Source organism: Nipponia nippon, unplaced genomic scaffold (assembly GCF_047370975.1).
Source record: "Nipponia nippon isolate SJK-2023a ecotype South Korea unplaced genomic scaffold, ASM4737097v1 scaffold_4, whole genome shotgun sequence".
NCBI lineage: Eukaryota > Metazoa > Chordata > Aves > Pelecaniformes > Threskiornithidae > Nipponia > Nipponia nippon.
The window spans coordinates 64730135-64751785 of record NW_028262358.1 but is presented as its reverse complement, the minus strand read 5'-3'; the positions used below and the strand labels follow the sequence as shown (position 1 = coordinate 64751785).

At 39.1% G+C, this 21651-nt stretch overlaps 1 protein-coding gene across 4 annotated transcripts in view; it reads right to left on the bottom strand.

Annotated features, from left to right (window-relative positions):
• Nucleotides 1-203: 203 nt before the first annotated feature.
• The window catches only part of STX7 (syntaxin 7), a 35000-nt gene continuing 13552 nt past the window's right edge, over nucleotides 204-21651 (bottom strand). For all 4 annotated transcript variants that reach the window (XM_087776843.1, XM_087776844.1, XM_087776845.1 and 1 more), the window contains 8 exons: nucleotides 12140-12209; nucleotides 10164-10254; nucleotides 8342-8479; nucleotides 7577-7629; nucleotides 6709-6799; nucleotides 5296-5368; nucleotides 4258-4340; nucleotides 204-1630 (listed from right to left, as the gene is read on the bottom strand). In XM_087776843.1, coding sequence (XP_087632969.1) covers nucleotides 1538-1630; nucleotides 4258-4340; nucleotides 5296-5368; nucleotides 6709-6799; nucleotides 7577-7629; nucleotides 8342-8479; nucleotides 10164-10254; nucleotides 12140-12209 — 692 coding nt within the window. In that variant the 3' untranslated portion in view covers nucleotides 204-1537. The remainder of the gene's footprint in view (nucleotides 1631-4257; nucleotides 4341-5295; nucleotides 5369-6708; nucleotides 6800-7576; nucleotides 7630-8341; nucleotides 8480-10163; nucleotides 10255-12139; nucleotides 12210-21651) is intronic.

The window sequence follows — 21651 nt, the reverse complement described above, 5'->3', positions numbered from 1 at the left end:
AGGTGGGAATGCAAGATCCTGGAGCGTTTTCATTAATGATGTGAAGTGCACCACAGGAACTGAGGTCTCTCTGGGCTGACGAGCCAGCACAGCTGAAATTCTCTGGAGTTGTTCAGAGAAGTTTCAATCTTTTACATAAAAGCAAAGATGACAGCTGTGCTTGTAAAGACAGATTCTGAAAAAAAGCAACTACTAGAAAAACGTACTCTTTAAAAGACCTTTATTTTGGTTGCATGGTTACAATTCTGCAGTCCATTTATGCTTACAGTTAGATTGTTCCCAAATAATATTTCATAGCTCACCATGTAAGCAGTGCATTCTCTATCAGTCTAGTGTACAATAACTTTATAAAAGACAGATTAAGGGACTTTTTCATCTGTACACTTTTCAGATTAGTTCACCAAGATCAATTAAAAAGGCAAATAGATTAATTGGCAAAAAAGTGTCGTTACATTTTTAATATATTAGTAAAAAATGGAACAAAAGGAAAAAGGTCATTTTAAAGGCTATAAGCATCAAACGCCTTGAACAGTTTGAATCAGTTCAACCGATTTCAACTTCATTTCAAATACCACTGTTGAACTTGGAATTGAACTTGTAATCTTATTTTCTTCAGCTGTATGAAAGACCTCACATACAACTTTACCTGTTCGTGGAAACTGAATCACAGCAGTTTCAGAACAGTGACACTCAAGTGCAGTTAGGAAGTTGGGAATATTCTATTCTTCCCAGTAAATCTAAGAATTCACAGACTAGAGCTTATTTTCATCTAGCCAAGCTCATTGATGCACACTTCAGATGAAAAGATACCAGATGTGTGCACATAAAACACAATATTTCTTAATGCAAGAACTGAAACAAAATATCCACGTAATTACATCATCCACCCTACGTACCTTTGCAGGAGGCTTCCAGGCATAACCATACTCAATGCCAGATACAGAGATATACGAAGCATCTAAAAGATTTCAAGTAAACTGAAGGCTTAATTCAAAGGCTTCAGTTATAAAAGAGAGATCACACCAACTTCAGCAACCTACATTTTATTTTTGAACCACCCATATCAAATGGGCAGGTGAGTGGGATGGAAGGGAAAGACAGAAAGACATTTCTAACTTTAAAATAAATTCTGAGATGTGAATTTGTTGCCTCAAGCAACAATTCAGGAGTTTGTTTTGGCAGCAACATTTCGCAATATCCCAAAAGATAATTACCCGCCCCGTCAAAACAAATTATCAGGATTTTGATTAGCCCCCTAAACCTTAAAGAGTTTTTTATGTTTAAGTTAACGGAACATTTTATGACCTTGACTGTTTTTTTTTCTGGTAAGACAGCACCCACACCCAAGAGGGCAGGCAGTTATACTGACGGTAGTACTGAAAACGTTACTTCTCAAGTTAAAACAAAAAGTCTTATAAAAAAGGTAAGTGTGACGAAGTACAGAACCATTATTTTACTCAGCTTCACAATGAGCAAACCATGACTAGGGATTTCCTTTCATAATTTAAATACCAGTTACAACGCTTCCTCCAGAGACTTATTTTGTAGATAACCATATGATGATTCCAAGAAGCAATACTCCAACAGCAAGTATAATAATGAGGATGCACATCTTCTTTCGGGACTTTTGCTGCCAATAGAGAAAAAAACAAGTTGACTGAAAACTGCACCGCCACATCAGAACACTACTCAAATGCTTTTATGGTCCTACTGCTTGTGCAATCTAAATAAATTGTGTCCTCACTAACAACAAGTCATATAAAGTTGTTCAAGAAAAAAAGAACTAAGTTATCCACAACTGACTTTTACGGCTATATTATTCAACAGAATGATTTCAGTGGTATTTTCTGGCATACATAATAAACTAATGAAAGAGAATGCAGTAACGTAATGAATGAATGTAATTAGGACACCGGGGGAAAGAAAACGTGAGAGAGCAGGCGACCATGTACAGAGGAAAACGGACAATCAATCTGCACAGTAGAGGAGGCAGAAATGGTCTGCTAGAAAAAAAAATATTTAAAGACTATTGATGTATATACAGATGGGGACAAAGGACTGCAATTTTAGACTTCTGGAAGATTGACTTTGCATCTATTCACAGAGTTATTTTAAAGTTGTTTTTGTCAAGTTTCTTAGGTACAGCTTACTCTTAAAAAAAAATGAAAAGAGAAATTAAAAAAAAATATAAAAAGACCTCGCTAGAGACCCAGTGATGTAGATGTCACTACAATAATGTGTAAGTTATGATTATGTCCAGAACTTTCACATCTCCCATACAGGTCTGTAACTTGAGATACCAGAGCACCCAAGACTAGCAGCAGTCTGTCATCCTTTATCTGAAGGATATGGAATCTGAAGGTTTCCTTCACAGCAGGAAAGGAAATTACCAGTGGGTTTCACAGGCTTTTGCTGATAGCCAAGGGACAATAACACTAAAATCTCAGGATCTGAGGCCACAGCTCCAGAAGCAAAGCCACGCTTTGCTCTGTTTGGCAGAGGTTCTTCTGCCTGGGTGTTTTTTTGTTTTTTCCCCCCCCCCAGAACTACATCTGTGGCAGTTCTTCAGTGGAGCTGCCAGTTCTCTGCCCAGTACCACTCACGCTACCAAGTTTCTTGTCTTAACTATTCTCTTCTTCTAGTTTTAGTATCTCACTGTCACTTCTCCCATTGTCAGGTTAAGATTCCTTCATGTCATCATTTGACTTGCTAGAACTCAATCCGTTTGCTAGAGTATCTTCCTTCTTATTTAATATGTGGCCAGATCCCTTCCTTACAGTCCCAGTCTCTTCCTTTTTTATCCTGGAGACAACCTCTTGCCAACAACTGCATTGAAGTCAAAACATTTTCCCCGTAACACTACTTAAGAAAGCTAGTGGACTAAAGACATGAAGATCTTATTTCCTCATACACTTGATCATCATTTCTATGACTGCTGAAGCAGCAGTGGTAAAGGGGGAAAGAAAGGAGAGTAGCCTGGCTTTGCCCAAGCAGCTCTGCTGTGTGACTGCACCCCACGTGGCAGATGGGTGATGCATACCTCGTCCAACCACAAACAGGAGTTGTGAGGGTACCAGCCATGTGTGGCCTCATCCCTGCCAGCAGGCCTCAACCTCTAACACTTCCTTGAGGGGGTCAGAGCATACAGACATAATAGTTGCTGAAATTAAAATAAGTCTGCTGAAAGTGGAAATGATTTTTCAGCATCTCGGAACAAGGATGAGTCTTCAAGCAAAGGAAAGTTCAAATCCGAAGCAAACGACACAATCCTTTCAAACACAGGCCAACTCTACGGAGTAGTTGGTCTCTGCTGCAAGACCCACTGAACAGAAGTTTGTCTCGATAACCTTCCTTTGAGATCAGAAGATATTCATCCTTTCCTCCTCAAGATAAAGCATGAAGTTGTTAGTTTTCTGGTTGAAATTTTAAATTAACACCTTCCACAGAAAATTTTGACTACTACTATTTTTTTCCTGAACTTTGTCAGTATCAAAATAGGAGTCATCAACCCTACTTAATGTGCCAATTAGTGCCATCTAGAATACAGTTCAAGATTGCATCTACCCCTTTCCCCTCTCCCACTTCTGAAATCAGATATTTTGTCACTGATTTACTGTCCTGGCTACTACTAACACACATAAGAGGATTAAAAAAAAAGTCTCAAGGACTAACTCTGACTAAAGAGGGAAGATTTATTACTAATAAGATTATTTCTAATAAGTTCCAAAATGTTACAAAGAAATGGCATTTAAAGATATTTAAAAGGCTTTTCAAAAAAGTTTGAGAGTTTGAAATACATTTTTAGCATCAGAGTAGCAATTAACAGAAGCTGGATATATACAGCTTTGAGAAGATTTTGAACAGCAAAAGTTGATGCTAGCTGGCAGCATCTTCAAAAGACTTCCCTGCCTATCTTCCCTACTCCTCCAGTCATCTTTAGAGGCTCACTCTCTGTACACAGGAACTTTTTACTTCTTGAGCTATATAAGCAGGGGGTTGTTTGTTTGTTTTTAAATAAAGGTATAACTCCAGGTGCTCTGAAACAGCTTGGCTAATTTTACAGGAAACCCAAAGTTTTCAGAGGTCACTGACTTTTGTTTTATAGTGACCTAGAAATACCATCGTAGTCTAACATAAATCTTTAATTAAGTCTCCAAGCCTTGAGGAAACTGATAAACAAAATCTGAACTGTGTAAGTAAGCGCAAGTCAGGACTACTGAGAAAGAACAGTTACACACAACTGGTAGTCAGCATTACCTGGTAGTTTGCTGCTCTTGACAGCTGCTGGTTTGCTTGCTGCACATGTACATCTGCATTTTCCACATTGGCTTCTATGCTGTCTTTATTTTAAAAGGAAAGATTTCAAATTTTGGTTAGTCATAACCCAGCCAAAGGTTTGGAATGCCGAAATACACTTGAGAGTATATGTAATAACTGCCCCTCAACTGCTGGTGTCTTCATCAATACCCAAAGTTTTATACCTTGCATTATGGAAGTTTGACTCATCTTATACTTATCCCTGAGTTCATTTTCAAACTGCCCAGGCAATGAGTGGCTGAATTCATGTCAGCAACAGCTCCCCTGCTTTAGAAGCAGCACTGAGCCTTAGAAACTGACTGGGGTAGAAACTTTCAGTACTTTTCTGTCCTCCAACTTGCTACTGACTGCCCTTTGCTCAGACTAAAAAAGCCCTAACGCCTATGAAATCAGAGAAAACAGACACACAAAACATCCCAAGAGGCATGACTCCAGTTTGGTATTCTATCATACTGACAGAGATTTTTTTTTTTTCCCCCATGGGAAAATATGATGGGATCTTGAACAGATAATGGGGCAAGGTGATAGAAAAAAGCCCTGCAAATATATGCTGGGCACAGACAACAGCATGATTTAACAGTAGACTCAGAAAATGCACTTTCCAATCACATTTCATCGGAAGAATAAGCTTGTCTGCATGGAGGGTAAAGCAGGAACCTTTGCTGAATCTGCACACTTTTATCACTAGTCAATACAGTAAAACATGAACTCCAATTTTATGTACAAATAGTTCCAAAAACTATTTTTAAACACATTTTATACACATTAAAAACTACATAATTTTTTAAAATTACACTTTAAGCACACTTTCTTAATGTATTCCCAGTCACCTCAGCCAGTCTACCCATTGTCAGGTTGTACCTGATTTGCTTTAGCATTGATATTTTCATTACAGGAATTTTTCCAGCAAAAGGAAGTTCTACATTGCTGCAGAGAGATAGAATAAAATTTTTCAGAGAAAAATTGAGTTGGACTTACCTATCATATCACCTTGCTCATGAATCATCATTCCCAAATCTTTAAAAATTTCATTGATGTCCATAATATCTGCCTGCAAGGAAACAATCAGCACATTAATTGACATGACATATTCCAGGATCTCTGTGCATTTAGATACAAATACTGCTCCTTCTCCTCCCAAGTACACATCCATGACTCTTTACACTATAGGATAAAAACCCCCCACTTTAATATGCTTATTTGGAACGCTTTTTTTGTATTATGAGAGCAAGTTTATTATAATCAAACAAACTGAAGATGAGGATGTGAACAAAGTACACTTCATAACACATCACAAACAGGATCTCTCATTGCTGAGGGCTTGTCTATACACAGAGTGTATTAGTTTAACTGAAGGGGCAGGCTTATGCCAAATTTGCTTAAAAGCTATCCCTTTAACCCAAATGAATAAAAGCATATGCAGAAAGTATTTTGCATTAGTTTTAGTACATCTATTAAATTAAATGCACACAAATTTCACAAGCAGCACAGTTTACAGAAATTACCTCTATAATATGGCCAGGCTGCTGCACCTGTATAACATTATCCTATTGCCATCCGGTTATGAAGAAGTGACAGATGTCACGTTACCACTGTGCATATGATCTCTTCTCAACTAATGACTGATACATGTTTAGTTCAATTCACTGTATGTTAACGTATGGGTGGCAAGGAAAAGATTATTGCAAAATTTATACATAGAATGGATTTTGCCACATGCATCAGCAAGGTTTCCTGACAAACCCCAGTTCCAGCATCTTTCTTGTTGATGGTAGAGATGTGGATTCCAGACTGTCTGGAAAAATTCATTTTGTCTTCACAGAAGTCTCTTGATGTCAGTATTTCATCACGTGACAATTTTTTGTGTAGTTAACATCTTGTTTTTAAATGCTTTTAACTTTTTGACAAGCCCTTAACTACGGAAGTTTGAATGAAACATAGCATCTCAGTATTTCCAGAAGAAGTGTTCAAAAAAGCTGCTTACAAAATGAAGATGATGAACAATACATTGGGAATACCTGGGATGAAAGGTATGAATTTGCTTCTTTTATAGTCACTGTTAAAAAAGATTGCGTACTATGACCACTATATTGGAAAACAAAGGATATATATTTTTTCATGCAATTACATGAGCACTCTCTTATTCCATAACTGAACCACTGAAGTTAAACACAGTATCAAAACATGCCTTTCACACAGTAGATTTCTAATGCACATTTGACATACCATCTAAAGGCAATATTTGTAGTTTTGAGGGGAAAAAACACACACCCACAAACAAACCCTAACCCCTCAAGATTAATGTCTGCAATTAAGGCTCAAGCCACTACAAAATGTTTTTTCTCTGGAAACATTAAAAGCATATTCTGCTGTAAAACCACTTGTACATACCTCAAGCTGCCTAATGGAGGATTCCCTCTCCTCAATAAGACGGAGGTCATCTTCTGTAATTTCTTCATCTTGTACTTGTGCTTGCGGTTGACTATCAAACAAACAAACAAAAAAAAACCACCCAGAATTGAGCAGGCATGATGAGAAATAACTCCGAAGAACAAAACAACAGTTAAATACATAGCACATACTTTACGTTATCAGTTAATAAAATGCACATTTTTACCCTTGCCTGTCTAGCTAACAGGGAAGGTCTAACAGTCACACCTTTAGTGTAGGAAGCTGCTGCTGTAGCAAAGTTGCATACAGCATTGGTTTAGTGGATTGGAAATTCCAACTATGAATACAAGGGCAAAGTTTCTTCTGAATTATAAACAGCAGAGTTTATATCCATCTGAGGCAAAAGCAAGCTAGCCAACAAAACAGAATCTGAGACTGAGAAGCAGTTCTTGGAGACTATGAAAGCAATTGGGGACCCCAGTAAACACTGGACCCTTTTATCACAGCTTAACAGTTTTCCTCTGTTCACAGGTTGGACTGTGCTTACCTAAGTTTGGGTCCCACAAAGCTCAGACACAGACTTGGGGCAGCTTAAGGAAATGACTGAAGCTGAGGCGTGGGGAAAAAAGGGGGAGATGATGTGAACTGCTCCTTTTTCTTCTCACCTATCCCACCAAAAAGCCTCTTCTCTACACTTGCCCTATGGAAGAAAGCCTGACTGAGCAACCTATCCCAACTCCCTCCGAGAAAAGGCAATTAATCAGAAAAAAAAATTAAAAAGAAAAATCAAAAATATCAGCAGCTGGCTTCCCTGCAGGCCATTTATTATTCTGAGCTAGGTTAAGACTTATTAACAAATTCAGCCTACCTGTCCCAAGACACAAGTGTTCCTTCTTTGTAGTTATCTTCAGGAGCACCACCCTACATGATCAGTGTTTAAAAAAATAAATAAAAACATTATGGCCCTAAAAGGAGCACTGTCAGCTTTTCTGTAATGAGTCAATATTACAAGGTTTATAGTAAGTCAACTTCAAACTGAAACATGATTCAAAATGTTCTCATCCCGATTTTGCTTTATGCATGCATAAAGCTGAAACACAAGCAAAAACATTCAGCTCAGTAACTGCTTGCTAAAATTTACAAGTACAGGAATGTGTACTTGGCACAGAATAAAAGAGCAAAATGGATATGTTAACAAGGAAAAGCTCAAGATCTCAAGCTCTTTAATACTGCATAGAAATCTGGCAAGTGATTCCTCTCTGTAGGAAAAAATCTGTCGATATCTAAAGGTCCAGCAAAAGCATTGCAAAATCTACTAAAAATTGCTTTTGCAATGAACCCAAGGGCACTTCATGCCTTTGTGTGACAAAGGCAAGGGAAAAGTAACAGTTTTCAGTGAGGGTTCATCACAGCTTAATTCAGCCTTTACTATAAAACGAACTGCATAATTCAGCTATGCATAAAAGTGAGCAAAGAAAGCTTATAATTGTATACTTATATATAATCATATCGCACACATTCTGCAGTATTTGAAGTTAGATATGGGCTTTTGTAAGTAGCATCATGGAGGCAAGTTTGACATCCAGCACCACTACTGTAATCAGAGTATAATGACTCATTTTCCGATACTTACAGATACCCTTGAGCTGGCTCTTACTCTGGCTACAAAGTCTTTTTCTTTCTCAGCAGCTTGCCTTTGGAGTCGTTGGAAATTTGTTAGTGCTGTGGTGAACTCCCCCACAAGACGGTCTTTCTGTATTTTCCTTTGACGCTATAGGAGAAAAAGTTTTACCAAGTCAAATGAGCTCACGCTTTTCAAGGCTCTGCCATTTCCAGGCTGCTCAATGCTGAGGCATATACTCTTTTTTTCTAAATAGGTGTAAAGGAAGGCTGTCTGCAAAACGATTTGCAACTGCATGGACAAACCTTCCTTCCCTCTGGGATCACATAACTCTGCCACAATTTAAGGCATTTAAAGAGGAAACTGATGTATTTAGTTTCAATTAACAGCTGGAAGTAAGAAACTGGCAGGGACAAAAAACCTTCTACCTGCCTTATTATCTGTTGATTATAAAAACTACTGTTTAAGTGTGAAATATTTTGATGTTAAAATATGCAAAGGTGACTGAATGGGGAGGAAGGGTGCAGAAAAGAAAGAGCAGGGCACTTCACATGTATTTTACATAAAAGCTGGAAATACATATTGAGCTGCATACAGAAGTGAGTTCACATCCTCCCTAGTGCTTAAGAACTGGTACAAAAATACCTGTTTTAACCTTTCAGAATTTTTTTTTTTTTTAAGATGTAGGGGAGGGAAGAGGAATACTGGGCACTCCAGAGAGCCTCCACCGCATTTCCGTAAACGTATACATTACATCAACCCTTCCATCCAAATTTCTGAGAGGCTATAATTTGCCATTCATCAATCTGCTATTTATGCATTTCATTGGGAGATAGCTTTGATGAAGATGCTTGTGATAGAAAGAGTAAAATTAAACAGTAAAACATCTTACCACCAACGTTTCAGCTCCAAGATAAAGAAACAGAGAAACCATAAAAAAAAAAAACCAAACATAATTTGCCTGAACTAGAGGTTATATACCAAGACCAAGTTTTAACACCTCTATTAGAAGTTTACAACTTGACAGGATGAGAACACGTGGATCCTGGCCTGCCACTTGAATTTAGTGTTTCAGGACAACTCGTTTTCCTATAGGCTCCTTGGTAACCAGCCACAGACCAGGCAAGGTGTTTGAGTGACATCCATGTCTTCTGGGATCCTGTTGCTCTTCCCTTATTTAAGTGACAGATTTTGCCAGATAAGAAACCATAGGATGGCAGGCAGGAGTGTGCTAATGACAACAGCCACTTCACATGTTACCTCCTGCTGAGATTTTACACAGACATGGGAAAGAAGCAGTTTAAAGACTGAACAAGTTGTTTTAGTAACAGGTCCTGTCCACTCCTCTTAACAAAGGAAAAGCCCGTGGACAAGACATAGCATATATGCTGATCTGAGCGATGTAGAACAGATTCACTGTGAATAATCAAATTATTTGGACAGGGGGTGAACAGGTCTGGCCACCTGCCCTGCAAGCGGTTTTGGCACACAATTCCTTGACCCTGGAAGCAGTTAGAGTGCCTGCGGAGTCAGACTGCAATGGATTACAAAGTGCCCAGCTAACTGAAATCACAGGCACAGCGCTCTGTCTTGATTCCTACCATTTCAGTCAAACTTCCTCATTCCTGATACATAAAAACAACTTTGGAACAAGTCTGGACTGCAATAAAATATTCTTATAAGTGTCCCTGTTGTGCAAATGTGTTGACTCACTAAACAGCGCTTTGAAAGCCTGGTGAGGAGCACAAAAATAGGTATGCAGAACTGAAGTCACTCAAATACTCTACATGAGCCAACATGACAGTCAAACAAGCCATGCTTTTTGGTTTTATACCTGTTCACTTGTTGCAGGCAAAGATCCAAACTCTTTAATGTATTTGTCAGTTTCTTTGGCAAGCTGGTTGGTGTATTGCTGCTTCTGTTGCCTAAAACCAAATGCAAAGTTTCATTAGAGACCATTGGGTTACTTTGTTTGAATTTCACTGATTCTCAGAAAAGCAGCAGTACTAAATGCTTCTCTAAAGTGCACAAAGCCATCTTTAATCTGTTCTTCACTGTAAAGGTGTGACACCATGGATTCGAGGCAGACAGATGCTGAAGAAGGTGTGTTCCTCTAGCGTGGCAGCATCTCACTACTCACTTTTTTTTTTTTTTTAGTTTTTTTCTATTTTCCTAATGTGCAGCAATAGGTTTCTAGTTATAATGAATATCTAAACATGTTTTTCATAGTGCTTTTGAGGCTATCAATAGTTGGAAACACCTGGTCATTTCTGAGTTCAGAATAACTGTAGAAAAGACCAAGTTTTTTCTGTGTGGAAGAACATACTGTGGCTTGGATACCACAGTTCATGAAAGGTCAATTCTTGATAGTTACTGGGAAGCTTATCCAAAGAGATTTATACTCTCCCATGATACAGTAGCTGCGAACTTAGCTGAGAACTTCATTATTTACTAATAGCTTTAACAGTGCTTAAAAAAAGCGCCTCTTCTTCAACAGCACTGCTATTTCTGGGGGTTTTTTTTGTCTCTTTGCTTCTGATATTATCACACACTCCTTTACCAATGTTCATATTTTTTTCCTGGAGCAACTCAAATTCTTTACCTGCTTTTGCATCCTCCTCCTCCCCAGTGTATATAAAAAGGTTTTATCTGGAAAGCTATTAGCAAACAATCAACATCAATATTTAAAATAATCAAATAACTCTTCAGATACATACCAACATGAAAGGAAGGGCCAAATGTTCAGATAAGTGAAAAAGGGACAGATGAAAACTCAAGGAAGGTTACCATATAGATTACCTCCAGAAAGCGACTGGAACATGTCCTTCACAACAGCTTCTATCCTGTTTAGTTGTGAATTTATGCCTAGATCCTGTCTGGTTATTGCATAAACTGCATATGTTGATCTTCACCTATTCACAGTGTCCAGTAGGACATCCACTGTGGATTATACCTGGCTAATGTTATGGGCCCTGAACTGGGGCTAGCATAAAGCAATCTGGCTGTTCACACAAAATGAATGTGATGCCTTTGGTCCAATACACACCTCCTCCTACTGTTCAATGGCCACAGTGCGGCATTAACCACACTGAAGCCTGCCAGCTTTCTCACCCACAGAGTTAGCACAACATGTCGCTTACATGCATTTATGATGCTGAGATTAATGTGGTAAAGGAGGTTAATGGAAAAAAATGTATCGGTTCATTAGACTGTGCAGGGAAGTGGAGAGCAGCTGACTGTCTCTGCTAGTGGCATATTAATGAAAGTCCACCTTCAGGTGACTGAACTACAGCACAGCATCTGCCTTGAAGCCTTATTTCACTTCTGCTATTTCAGTATTTTTGGTACATGTTTATTCTATAATGCCATCCCTTACTGTAGCTTTCATGACTAAAAAGTTCTCTCCCCCAACATCACATCTCACCAAAAAACCCCAATATATTCATTACCTTGTGAAACTTACACAGATAGATTTGAAGAGTTGACTGAGGTGGAGGGGTGTGGGTGTTTAAAACAGTGATACTGCTTTCCAGTCCTGCCCCTTTCCCTTTGCTGACATACAGCGTAGGTTTTACAGATGTATGGATACTGCAGGCAATGTACATGGGCAAACCAGCTGACTCTAGTTTACAAAGACTATTCAAAATTAATTTTAAAAAGGGCATCACAACATTGAAATTTCAAGCATTCCTCTATACTTGCCTTTCTCAGTGAGATCAAGCACTCTGCTTAACAAAAAAAAAACTCATCACCTACCAGGAGATTGTTTACAATGCAATAAAATTAAACGTTTTCACGTGAAGTACTCACAGCTGTTGCCTCAACTCAGGCGTGTCTTGTGGTGTTCCAAGCTGATGTAGTATTCTTTGTATTTCGGCAGCTGTTTGTGAAGAGGAAGAGAAATTTTAATGGGGCACAGACAACTCCCACTTAATTTTATGCATTTTTGCTTGACAATTTTAAAGCCATAACAGTTGACAGAAACCGATACTCAAGACTTTTTCAACCAACTACAAAGAATCCACTTAAGAAATCCCAGAACAACTAGTGAATAGTTTTTGCCAAGTCAAAGACAAAGCCCTGGGTTTCTTATAAAGGATGGGAACGCATTCAAGTGTCTAGGTAGAAACAGGCAATTTAAAGATCAGTTAAGAGTTTCACTGTAATAAGTATAAATCGGGCCTTTTAATATTAATTTTTAAAATAAGCAGCACAATTCTTATTCCAGTTTAATCATATTTTACACATGTCATTTTGGAAAGCCATACGAAAGACTGCCATGACATTATCATACACAAATGTTTCAGAACCAGTGCATTAATGAAGAGACAGCAATAAAGCATTCATGGGCTTACAGCACATTGGCGGGGGGGGGAAGTCAGGTGTCCAGGTTTAAATTGTAATTTTGAGATCCTTACATTTTTAAACATGAGACAGAAACCACCAGTGACTTTTAAGTGTATTTCATAAAATATATTAGTTTTGAACTGCAAAAAGTGACACATCATCTGAGCCTTATTTTCAGTGTAATTATTTTACTGTCACATGAGAAAGCAAGGAGAAAAATGGACAGATGCTTCAAGAATATGCAGTTTATCACATTGCAAAACTAATATCCTCGACGTGCTTTATCTCAGCTTAACACCCTCACATCTTCTCAAACAAAAGAATACATATGCAAAATAACTTGGTTTTGCTTGACCTCAGCTAGAAGTAGACTTGTCTTCCCTGTGTTTCTGTGGCCCTCCCCAGGCAGACTGGTGTACCACACAGTCAGTAGAAAATATGACAGTAGGACAGCATGTGGGCTGGCACACTACCTTTTTTTTCCTAAATAAAGTTAAAACTGCAGTAAAAGGCATCTCTAAGTAATGAAGAAAACCATTAAAAAAAAAAAAAAGAATATTTTTCTATATACCGTGGAAGAGATCTGTAACAGACAGAACTTCAGTTGCAAGAAGAAAGTTACCTGTGACTTATGTTAAGCTGTTAGATAAAACTGGAATTCCTTAGAACATTTTCAGTAATAATACTAATTCTAGTCTTTGTTTCATAACGAGTCTCCAATGACTCAGATGATATTGGATTTTCTACTCTGCTTTACGTAACGACATGATGTCGATAATTGCTATAACCAGTTCCCTCTGTGCACACCCAGGTAATGAAGATATCAAAAAAAAAGGGTAGTTAGTACCCAAGTTTTGCATGAGATGAAAATCAAATCCTTCAAGACAGAAGTCTTTGTAGGAACTAAGTGGACTTGAGCTACTAAAAATATTATTGGGGAGAACAGCACTGTAAGGTGGGTTTCACGCAGCTTGTGTTTTAGTTGAGCGAAAAGCAGCAAAACAAAAGTGAAATTTTTTGAATTTTGTCTACAGTCGCCACCTGCCACTGACCACCAGCCCTTCCCTGCTTGGTGGGGATCTCCTACCTGCCAGGGACAGGAGGTCCTCCGTGCTGCTCCTCAGCAGCTGGAGCGGGTCACACGTACTGATAAACACCGACTTTGGGTAATTAAGCCTTCTTTTTATGTTCAATGTAACATCTTGTTTTAAAACAAAGGAAGAGTTAACTGGCTGGTGTTCTTTACAGCAGTGTTAAGTTTTAATATCTATAAAACTGAACACAAATTATCCTTTATTTGTTCCAAGGCACTTTCCCTTCTGATTCATGAGCCAAGGTGCTCAGGTACTCTGTATGTACTTTTACGCGGAGAATAAAAAACAAAACAAACTGCAAGCACCCTGTTAACAGCTGTTTTGCAGACAGGAAAAGTACCGGTGTGTCCCTACCGCCACCTAGAGATGCATTATTTAACTGCAAATAAAGAAAATACAGGTTTGTGTTTTAAATAAAGGCTCTCACTTGAAAAATTCCCTGAAACAAAGCCTATACTTAAAATATTTGCATTCCAAGTTAATTAGATATTTATCCTACTTCTAAAACTGAACACAGGTGGATAATTGAGGGGAAATTAAAAGCCAGCACCTTGTAGCTGGTCAGCTATACAATTCCAGGCAGAGGAAAGTTCATCTCAGTTCAGGTCTTTTGATTCAAGAATTCAGCACAAAATTAAAGCACATGTTACCAAGAAGTCTGTAAGTATGCATCAAGATAGCAAAGTGCTAACAGGCTTTCAAACCTCAAGGGGAAAACCCAAGGACTGAACTGACACCAATTTTTCTGGGCTTCCTGTAATTAGCATTTTCCACCATTTTCCTTTCACAATAAGAATATTATTCAGAAAAAAATATCATTTCTCTTTTCAATTTCTTGTTCATATGAAGTATATCGCATTGAAAAGTGAAACATTGCTTATTCAAGTAAGCAAACAGAAAAAAGATGGAGCAGTAAAAGAGTAAGTTGTGGCCAACAGTCTTCAGCAGCACTCCTGAATGTGTCTTCATAAAGAGCCAAAAGCAAGTTGGTAGGACCAGTGTAACACAGAGAGCAGAGAAGGTGACCTTCCTGAAATCTTGATTTACAGTACATACCTGCAGATTGATGAGTTAAAGAAATCCATCCTTTGTACTCCTTCATATTAATATAAACATGCTAGAGTGTATACAGGCTAAAAAATGTGTTTCTTATACAGTATTATAATTCTTTTCGTTTGGCTTGTTTTTATTTTTTTGGGGGGTTGGTTTTTTTTTTTTTTTTTTTTTTACACATTTCTTACTGTAGCTACTACTCCTTCAAACATTTGATATAATATTATACATATAATCACAAAACCACCTAAACCCTGGACATTTTTCCAGACTCACGAACTTGTACAGCTTTACTGATAAAAACAAACTTTAAAGTAGGCTTTAAGACATCACCACCTGGATCACAGAGGTAAAGTGTCTTGTTCCCTCACATGTACACACAGAGATCTTACAGAATTTGATTCAAAGCAAAAACTGGCTTCGAAACTTCTTAGATAAAAGTCACTATCCCTTCCTTTCCCTAAGGGAAAGGCAGGGTAGCCTTAGCCTCTCCTCCTGCAGGTTAGACTGCGGAAAAATCTCTGCTGGCTCCTTCCACTGTCCCATTTGGGAAACAAGCAGGGAGAGGGTCTCGGCACTGAAGCGGGAGAGCAAAACTGCTGGAAACCTGGGATTACTTTTCATAAAACAGAGGCCCCTAAATTCCCAGTTTCACTGCTGATGGTGGCATTTATAATGGTGCTGCCTCAGTTGTTTAACCAGCTTTTCACCCCTGTGCAGAGAGTTCAGGCTGGCACATAAAGGCACCTGGCAGCTGCTTTGGTGCCTCCCGACCCATCAGTAATGCTCAAGCGTGCCAGAGAGCCAAACGCTTAGGCCCAGCTCACAAAGTCCTAGCTCTGCACTGTAAACATACTGGTAACAGTCAGCGACCAAAGATCAGAGCACGGTTTTGATGGGTTCCTAGGTTACCTCACCCTTTATGGTTTTCCTTTCCCCACTTCCTGATTCTTCCAACTTCCCAAGGAGCTCTGAAAGACAGAAGTAATACGACTACCAGAGGTCCCCCCTGTCCTTCTGGGAATTACCAATCCTGTAACAGAGCCTGACTGGATCTTGTGCATGATTTTAATCCATTTCAGTGCAAAGTCTGACACTTTACCTCACATTCCTTGGATACGTACAGCTAGCTGCTGGACTTTGCTCAGGAGCTGCAGAAGGGCACACACCATGTGCACGCAGGCGTTCTTCACCAAAGTCACCAGGATATGGCAACAGCCTCCTTCAGAGGCGTGCTGACTCCTGCAGCCACTTTTACGCTGAAGGTCAGGGTAGATGTTTGCATATAATGAAGATCAACAGCTCTTTCAGGACTCATGCTGCAACCCTGCAGGAGCAGCACCTTGACAGCTGTGGGCTGGCAACGAGGCTCTGCAGAAGGCGAGTCCCCCTTGGGAACTAGGCAGCGCAGAAAGCAGGGTGCATGATACCACACAAGCAAAATGAATTTCCTCCACGCAACTGCTGTCTTGCATGCAAAAGAAAAGAATCTCACTTTTTCCACCTGAAAATGAGTCTTGTATTAGAAAGAAGCAATACCGTATTAGTAGGAAGACTTTTCACTTGTCTTTGCGGCATTCCTGATCTAGATCTCATAATACATAGCTACTAGCTGATGAAAGCTACTTGGCTACTCTCAGACCAGTCACATGCTCAGGAACAGGTCAGACACGGTTAATGATGAGCCAGAGAAACAATTAAGACCTAACCTGAATTCCTACAGAGAAAATTATTTAAGAGTTAGCTCATGTTTACTTTTACTAAGCCAAACAGTGGTTCCATTTCTAGTCAGTGGAAGCTCTCCCTCTAGTTAAAGAGAACAAAAAAAAGGGCACAGAAAAAATAGTAATACTGCCTCATATAAAAGGCCTCCTTTTCTCTACATGAGTTACAGGAGTAGTGAGATTTACAGTGGAAATACGTACATTTTTTAACAGATAGAAGTATTTGAGACACATGTTCCTGCCAGATCTGCAATACATACTATTTTTTCCATAGATAAAAATATATTTCACATATTGGATCACACACTATCCTTGCTTAACAGCTGGCTTTTAACTGGCTGGGAAAGAAGAAAGTTTCATCTCCTTTCTTCTCATCTTCCCTTGTTTTTCAGCTGCCCCTGCAAAGCTGTTCCGTTAACCACAAGTAAATCCATGTTGACATAACTACTGGTTCTGCCCCTCGAAGATGAAAATGTTTAAGATCACACAGGAAGTTTCAAACTTACAATAAAGATACAAATAAATAAATAAATACAATGAAGACCAAAACGTAAACAACTTCTTGCCTCTAAGAACACAGAGGCAAAGTTATCCCCAACCGAGAATTAGCAACCACTGTACAGGCTGTAACACCATAGTATCGTTGCAGAAGAAAAGGTAAAAAATCCCAACAACAAACCCTTGAGTAAAATCCTAATGTTTGAAAGGCAAAGAACTAACTAAGAAGGAAATGAAGAATGGACTGTAGGTCACCCATCACATTCATCCCTAGCATGAGACAAGGGAAACTGAGGATGGTCTTACTTTGGAACACTTACCAGTAACTCCAGCTACAGGAGAGAAGCTTTCCCAGGTTACCTACAATCAGCTGTCTTCCCATCTCAACCTCCATTCTATTTAACATTTGGAAAACCAAACTTTAAACCCTCAAGTGGCCATGACCAAGCTTGTTGCAGCTTTACAGCTGGAGAGTGAGGTGAATCAACACATAACCAAGAGTCCTAAAAAGAAGGCCACAACGCAGAAGCTGGGGTGGAAAAATACATTTAATGAGTGCTGCTTATTACCCCTTTGCAGCTTGGAACCTCACTTCTTACTTGGATCACACAAGACTGCATTATAGCCATGCAGCAACCGTTTCCTTCAGTGCTACGGTACAAGCCAAACCCACCACATTGCCCAATGTCATAAAGCTATGGTCTAATGCTTCCACAGGAAATGCAGCACCCATTGGGCGTGCTTGGTATAAACACCAGCAGCAACAGGAGCAACAAACACCGCGGCATTGTGCTGCTGAGGACAAGAACCAGACAAGCAGGCAAGGCAAGTACAATGAAACCTGCCTTACAGACAGCAAGGCTTGGGACCTGTCACAGGAAGAAGGAGCAGAGCACTGTTCCAACCAGCAGCTACAGCTGCTCCTGAATGTTAACTGTAATGGTGAAGGTCCCCCCCATACCACCATCTTTTACTTAAAAAGGGACAGATAGGGTTTTAGTCACTGCCTAAGGTTCACAGGAGTAAAACTAACAATGGGGATTCAAAGCTATTGATTTTCAGTCATTTTCGTCGTTCCTGAGCCAAAGCAGGATAAAACAGAACCAACAAAGCATTCCTTTGTGCGCACCAAACGCAAAGTCTGCTCCACGTGAGGCTCAGGCTCAGCTATGGCTTCGTATGGCCAACACGCAGTGTATACAACACCAGCACAGTCACCATTCAGAAATGCTTCGTCAAAGACCTTACATATGCTGCCACCGGTTGGGTAACTATGAAGAAATCTACTTGTTTCCAGCTGAACAAGTGAGTCAACAAAGAGCACATCCAGTTACAGATTAAGTTGAGTGGAATCTAATAAACTTCAGAGTTACTTCAGAGCAGGTTATTGGACTACAAGAATTATTTGTAAAACTTACACCAGTTCAAACTGCTTTTGCCTGAGGACGGCAGGCTTCCTCAATTTATTCAAATCCAATTCAATGTGTTTTCCTTCTGCGGAACTTTTTGACTGAAAGTACTTGACTAAAGACAGACAGACGCTACAGAAAACATTCCTGGATCAATCTTTTATAAAAGCTGTGACATACAGCAACCTAATCTAGCTGCAATAAATCCAGCAGATTAGAGTTTTCTGTATGAGTGCAAGTACATCTTTAAAGCTACTAGTGTAGTTCACACTCACTAAAGATTTTAAATAAATTACAACCCTGCTGTGCTGTACACCTTGCTATCCCTACTTTAACCAAGAGTGACAGTTCACTACAGGAATCAAATCCAGGACACCAGTCAAAGGACTCCAACTTAGTAAAAAGCAGCCCCATGCCCAGGAGCTCACCTAATTGGAATTAAGTATCTAAAAACTTCAGCAATTTGGTTTTAAGTGATTTGCTTTATTCTGTCTTAATGTATAACACTGATTATTCTAAAACAAGATAATACATTGTCACAGGGAAACAGTAACTGAAGTATGTACGGGAAGGAAAAAATAAAATGAGGATGGGGATGAAGATTGTTCTCAGAGCTCTAAGGACTAAAGACTCCATAAGTACATAAGAGTGGGAAAACACTAAGTCTTGTACCCTTTCCTGTTAGGTTTTATTAGAGCTTCTAGCATTTCTAAATAGAATCATGCCCCCAAGTCATCAGGAACATTAGTAACTATGTCTGGAGTTCAGGACCTGCCTTCAGTTTTGTCAGCACAGCTGTAATTATTTCATGCTAGTGTACTACCATTTACAATGGTCTTCCAAGGACACTGGGAAGTGGGATTGAAGTAGTGCCTATTTTTCTAATGTGGGTATAAAGCACACTCAATACACCTTAAGTGCACAATAACTGATCATGTGACCAATTATTGCAGCTCAGCCAAGGGGAAGTCATTATATCAAGCTGTAATCACTTCATAGTCTATATTCATATCCTACAATGTCCCCGGTAACTCCCTGAAACCCCAAAGTTTGAACATTTCTGTAAAGAGTATCAGTAGCTTATGAAGTTATGAAAACGATGCATGATTCTGCAGTAAACCGTAGCTGCACAAACACCATAAACCGAACCCACCTACATGAAGAAAGCTTGTTTTTTTTTAAGAGGTCAGGTCACTAATACAGGAAGCTAACTCAGGAGCTAACATGGAAGCAAAGACATGCTACACATCACAGACCTGTCGACACAAGCAAGTAGCTGTCACTCTGGGGGTCACTCGCAACCAACCACTGACCTGGGTTTATTCTGAGCCCTAACTGGAGTGCAGCCTCCTGCAGAGCAGTTTTATAGGAGATTTGATAGAGGGCTCTCTGGATAATCAAACTTTCATGCAATCTCCTCTTGTCCTGTCCTCAAGGAGGAAAATCTAACAGAATTGATCTGGAATAGGTATTTTAAGTACCTTAGGCTCTGAAATGTAACTCTAGAGACAGGAAGGAGCATGAGGACTCTGGCCACATCCCTTCCCCTCTCTGCTGCAAATGCAGGCCGTTTTGCAAAAGTTATCTTGCCTAGCTGAGTCCATTTATACTTGCTCCATCAGCAAAAGCAATGGTTGCAGACAAAATTGTGGATGTCTTCACTGGTCACCTTGCTATTTGTAAATTGCACAGTGGTTTTACAATTGTTATTTAAACTGCTTCCAAACTAAGATGGCTTTATTTACAGAGCTCTGTCATCCCCACCTCACCCAGACTAGTTAACTAAGGTAATGCAAAACAGTGTAGGACAAGGAAAAATTCTGCCTTTTCTGCACATACTAACACAAATAGCATGCTGGGGCGTACATGGAAGGCCCATTTTTCATTCTATTCTGCTGCTAGCATAAATAAATCCCTGTCCCTCTTGTGCAATGTCATCCACATAAGACACTGTTTCATATGTCATTTTCAATAGAACTAAAATATTTTTAACAAACGAGACAAAACACTGAAAAATATTAACAAAACTCGCCAAATTCATAAACAAACCTGTGAGGCATACTACCTTAAATATGTATGCTACTTTACACAGATCAGAGCCTTTAGGAACAGCATGCAAATCATTCATGCTTGAAGTTTTCAGAAATAGTTTATTTCTAAAAGAACTGTGGGCTTCATGACTTCACCTCATTGCAGAAAGACAGGCATTTAGAAAGACCCAAAATATCTGAATTCCTCCTCCTATTATCCTTCATATTCAGGTTCTGAATTGGATATAGCAGATTCAAGTTCAATTCCTCAGCCTTGGAAAAGCCCACAAAATGGAACATGGAGGACCATCATGAATGCTTAAAACCCCTAAATAACCAGCCTTTTCCAGGTTTTACTGGAACTTAATCTTAAAAACAAGAAACCTTCCTGACAACAGCAACAATAATAAAAAAGATTTGTTCCAATTACTATGTTCCCACAAAGTTAAATTCTGGTTAACTGCAACTAATTGGAAATTTCTGACCATTTCCTCATCAAAAGTCTCAACAAGCTCTACTTTAAGCCTATTTGCTGTAAAATCACACCTGTACAAAACCGCACTTTAAATATAGACAAAACAGAATTTTGTTTTCATACAGGCTCTGATTTCAACACCTCAGCGATTTCATTTACTTTTCACTTGCCCATCTGTAGACTTCTTTAGCTAAAGAATTATCATGTGAATCCATTGGTGTTACAAACATAGTAGCAGACATAGTTTCTCATTAATGTTTTAGCCTGTTTTAGCCCAATGTTCTAGTTATCTACTGGGCTTAAACCACAACAAAAAGGCACATATCAGAACTCTAATATTCTTCAGGGTTTAATCTGTGTTCATGATTTCCTACAGTTACATGAAGTGAAAGGGAAAGTCATATGATCGATATAATTCAACTCCCATTTTAAGAACATTCAATGAAAATACTGCTCATAGAAAACTTGGGATGCAACAGAAATTGGACAAACTTGCTGTCACAGGAGAGGTATCACATGACAGAGGGATCTCTGCTGGCTGAAGTTGACCTTCCAGGAATGCGATCTATACCAATTGATGTTTGTGCTACCTTAAGGAATAGAGAAGGTGGTCAGCAGAAAGCAAGAGTCCTTATGAAAAAGAATCTCTCAAAGCCAGGAAGACTCCCTCTAGCCACATGTGGATTCTGGCT